General features: G+C 42.9%; 1 protein-coding gene across 1 annotated transcript in view; it reads right to left on the bottom strand.

Annotated features, from left to right (window-relative positions):
* The window catches only part of LOC106530855 (tripartite motif-containing protein 67), a gene marked incomplete at its 5' end in the record, with an annotated part of 6,515 nt that overhangs the window by 2,460 nt on the left and 1,461 nt on the right, over positions 1–2,594 (bottom strand). The window contains 2 exon segments of the mRNA XM_014026564.1: positions 1,088–1,484; positions 2,053–2,191. Coding sequence (XP_013882018.1) covers positions 1,088–1,484; positions 2,053–2,191 — 536 coding nt within the window.

The raw sequence follows: 2,594 nt of genomic DNA, 5'->3' as shown, positions 1-2,594 counted from the left end.
AGTCCACTAATCAATTAACCAACCAATCAGTCCACTAATCAATTAACCAACCAATCAGTCCACTAATCAATTAACCAAACAATCAGTCCACTAATCAATTAACCAACCAACCAGTCCACTAATCAATTATCTAACCAACCAGCCACCCAACCAACAATTCATGCCGACCAACCATTTTTGCCAACCAAACAACCAATAGGTAAACTAACAAGCAACCACCCACCCACTCATGCCAACCAACCAACAACACCAGCCAATCAATACACAAACTACCTAACCACCCACGCCAATCAAACAACCAGTCCACTAATCAATTAACCAATCAACAAACCAGCCAACCAACCAACCATTCATGTCAATCAACCAACCAGTCGACTAATCAACCAACTACACACACACACACATTAATGCCAACCAACAAATCCACCGACCAACAAACCATTAATGCCAGCCAACCATCCAAACATTCATGCAGACCAACCAATCAACTAACCAACCAGTTGATTAATCAAKAACCACACCAGCCAATCAATCCACAAACTACCTAACCACCCATGCCAAACAAACAACCAGTCCACTAATCAATTAACCAACCAACAAACCAGCCACCCAACCAACCATTCATGTCATCAACCAACCAAACATTCATGCCGACCAACCATTTTTGCCAATCAAACAACCAATAAGTAAACTAACAACCACCCACCCATTCATGCCAACCAACCAATCAACTAACCAACCAATTGATTAATTAACCAACCAACCACACCAGCCAATCAATCCACAAACTACCACAAACCACCCATGCCAATCAAACAACCAGTCCACTAATCAACCAATGAACCATTCAACCAACCAATCAAACAACCCACCTTACCAACCAATGGATCCACCAATCAACTCAACAAACCAACTAATGTTTTTTGGTCATGATTCATAGCTCATAATCAGAGGTGAAGTTTGGGTCATAAATGCATCAGTAAATCAAAAGCTTTTATCTTTTCAACTCAGGTCCTTCATCGAGACAAACCGGAGCAACACCCTCTTTACTCTAATTCTCTACAACATGACACCAGTAAACACCTACCTATTGGTGTGGGAGTTGTTGTGCATAAACCAGGAGCGGTTGTTGTCCACATACATGGCCCAGGCTTTGTCATCCTTCCCCAGCATCATCTCTTTCATGGTGTTGATCCTCGCCACGCCAAACGCAGGGTCCGGGTGGTTATCATAGCGATCGACGCTGACCTCCCAGTAGTGAATGCCCTGAGGTTTGAGGGAAAGTAAAAACGTTTGGTGGGATTCACAAACTTGACCCATGTAATGATTCTGTGAAATGTTAAAAAAAAGATGCCTCGCCTTAGAAAACGCAGCAGTCCCCAGAACCACACGGTCATCGTAGCTGTTACAGGAAGCTGTCTGGTTTTCATTAGACAGAACAATGTCCCGGTGGGTTGAGGTGGAGTCGAAGGCGAACCATGCCACTGTACGAAGAACACAACCGTTAGCTAGTGTGTAAAGCATGGTGCATTGTGGACAAACTGTCACAAAGAGGAATTACTGTGCTGAAAATGTGCAGATGTTGTTTGTTTGGCAGCCTGATAATAAACAATCTGCCCAGCCCTTCATTACATTCAATTCTCAGAGAAAAGAGGAGGAAGAGGGATTATCAGCAGGAAGAATAATGACACAGACAACAGTAAAAATAGCAGCAGGGATAAACTGTTATCAGTCAAAAAGCAGACACTAATACATGTTGTAGCTGCTGGAAAAGAGAAAATGTGTGGCTTCTGTCAAGAAAATCTGCCTTTATTCACCTCCCTTTTTATTCTTCTTTAGGTTTTCCTTATTGACTTTCTTTTCTGTCCTCTCCTTCCTCCTGTGGTGCACTCAAATCTTTTACATAATCATCTCTGCATCCCCATTTTATGGGGTAATCTTGACCAATTTTCTCCTAAATTTAGCTAGGCGTGTTGCCCACCTTTTYTGTGTGATCAACACTAAAATCGACACTGTTAACTAACACAACCAGGACCATCTTGTCACACGCACCGTCAGAGGTCTTCAGCACCACGGTCTTGCTGTATGGTCCAACACCAGTGTTGTTGTAGGCTTTCACCCGGGCATTGTAGGAGCTGTTAAAATGCAGCCCGTCCACCGTGCACACTGTCTCCTTCCCCACATACACCTCCTGAGAGAGCAACAACACATTACATCATCACAAATAAAAGCACATACAGCTCAGCTATCGCTGCCTGATGCCTACGATGGATGCAAACATTAAAAGAGGTCAAGAAACGTGAGTTAACTCATGACAGGATTAATCAGATATGAGCTAACCTCCGTCGGTCTTTAGTCTGCAGAACATTTATTATTAATATGAACTACAAGAGCAAGGATGACATCATTTATTGTGCTTTCTATTGGTCACAAAGCCTATTAGTTGATCTGTGCTTAAACAATTCAGACAAAACGGGGAAAAAATAAGCTTAAAACACTTTCCAGAGATTCTTAACCCATGGGTCGTGGCCCTATTGTGGCCCACAGCACCACCTTGAGGGCCTCAAAAGAACAACAGTTTTTAACTTTGGGCC

The sequence above is a fragment of the Austrofundulus limnaeus genome, unplaced genomic scaffold (assembly GCF_001266775.1).
Source record: "Austrofundulus limnaeus strain Quisiro unplaced genomic scaffold, Austrofundulus_limnaeus-1.0 Scaffold568, whole genome shotgun sequence".
NCBI lineage: Eukaryota > Metazoa > Chordata > Actinopteri > Cyprinodontiformes > Rivulidae > Austrofundulus > Austrofundulus limnaeus.
This window is presented reverse-complemented; position numbering and strand designations above follow the sequence as displayed.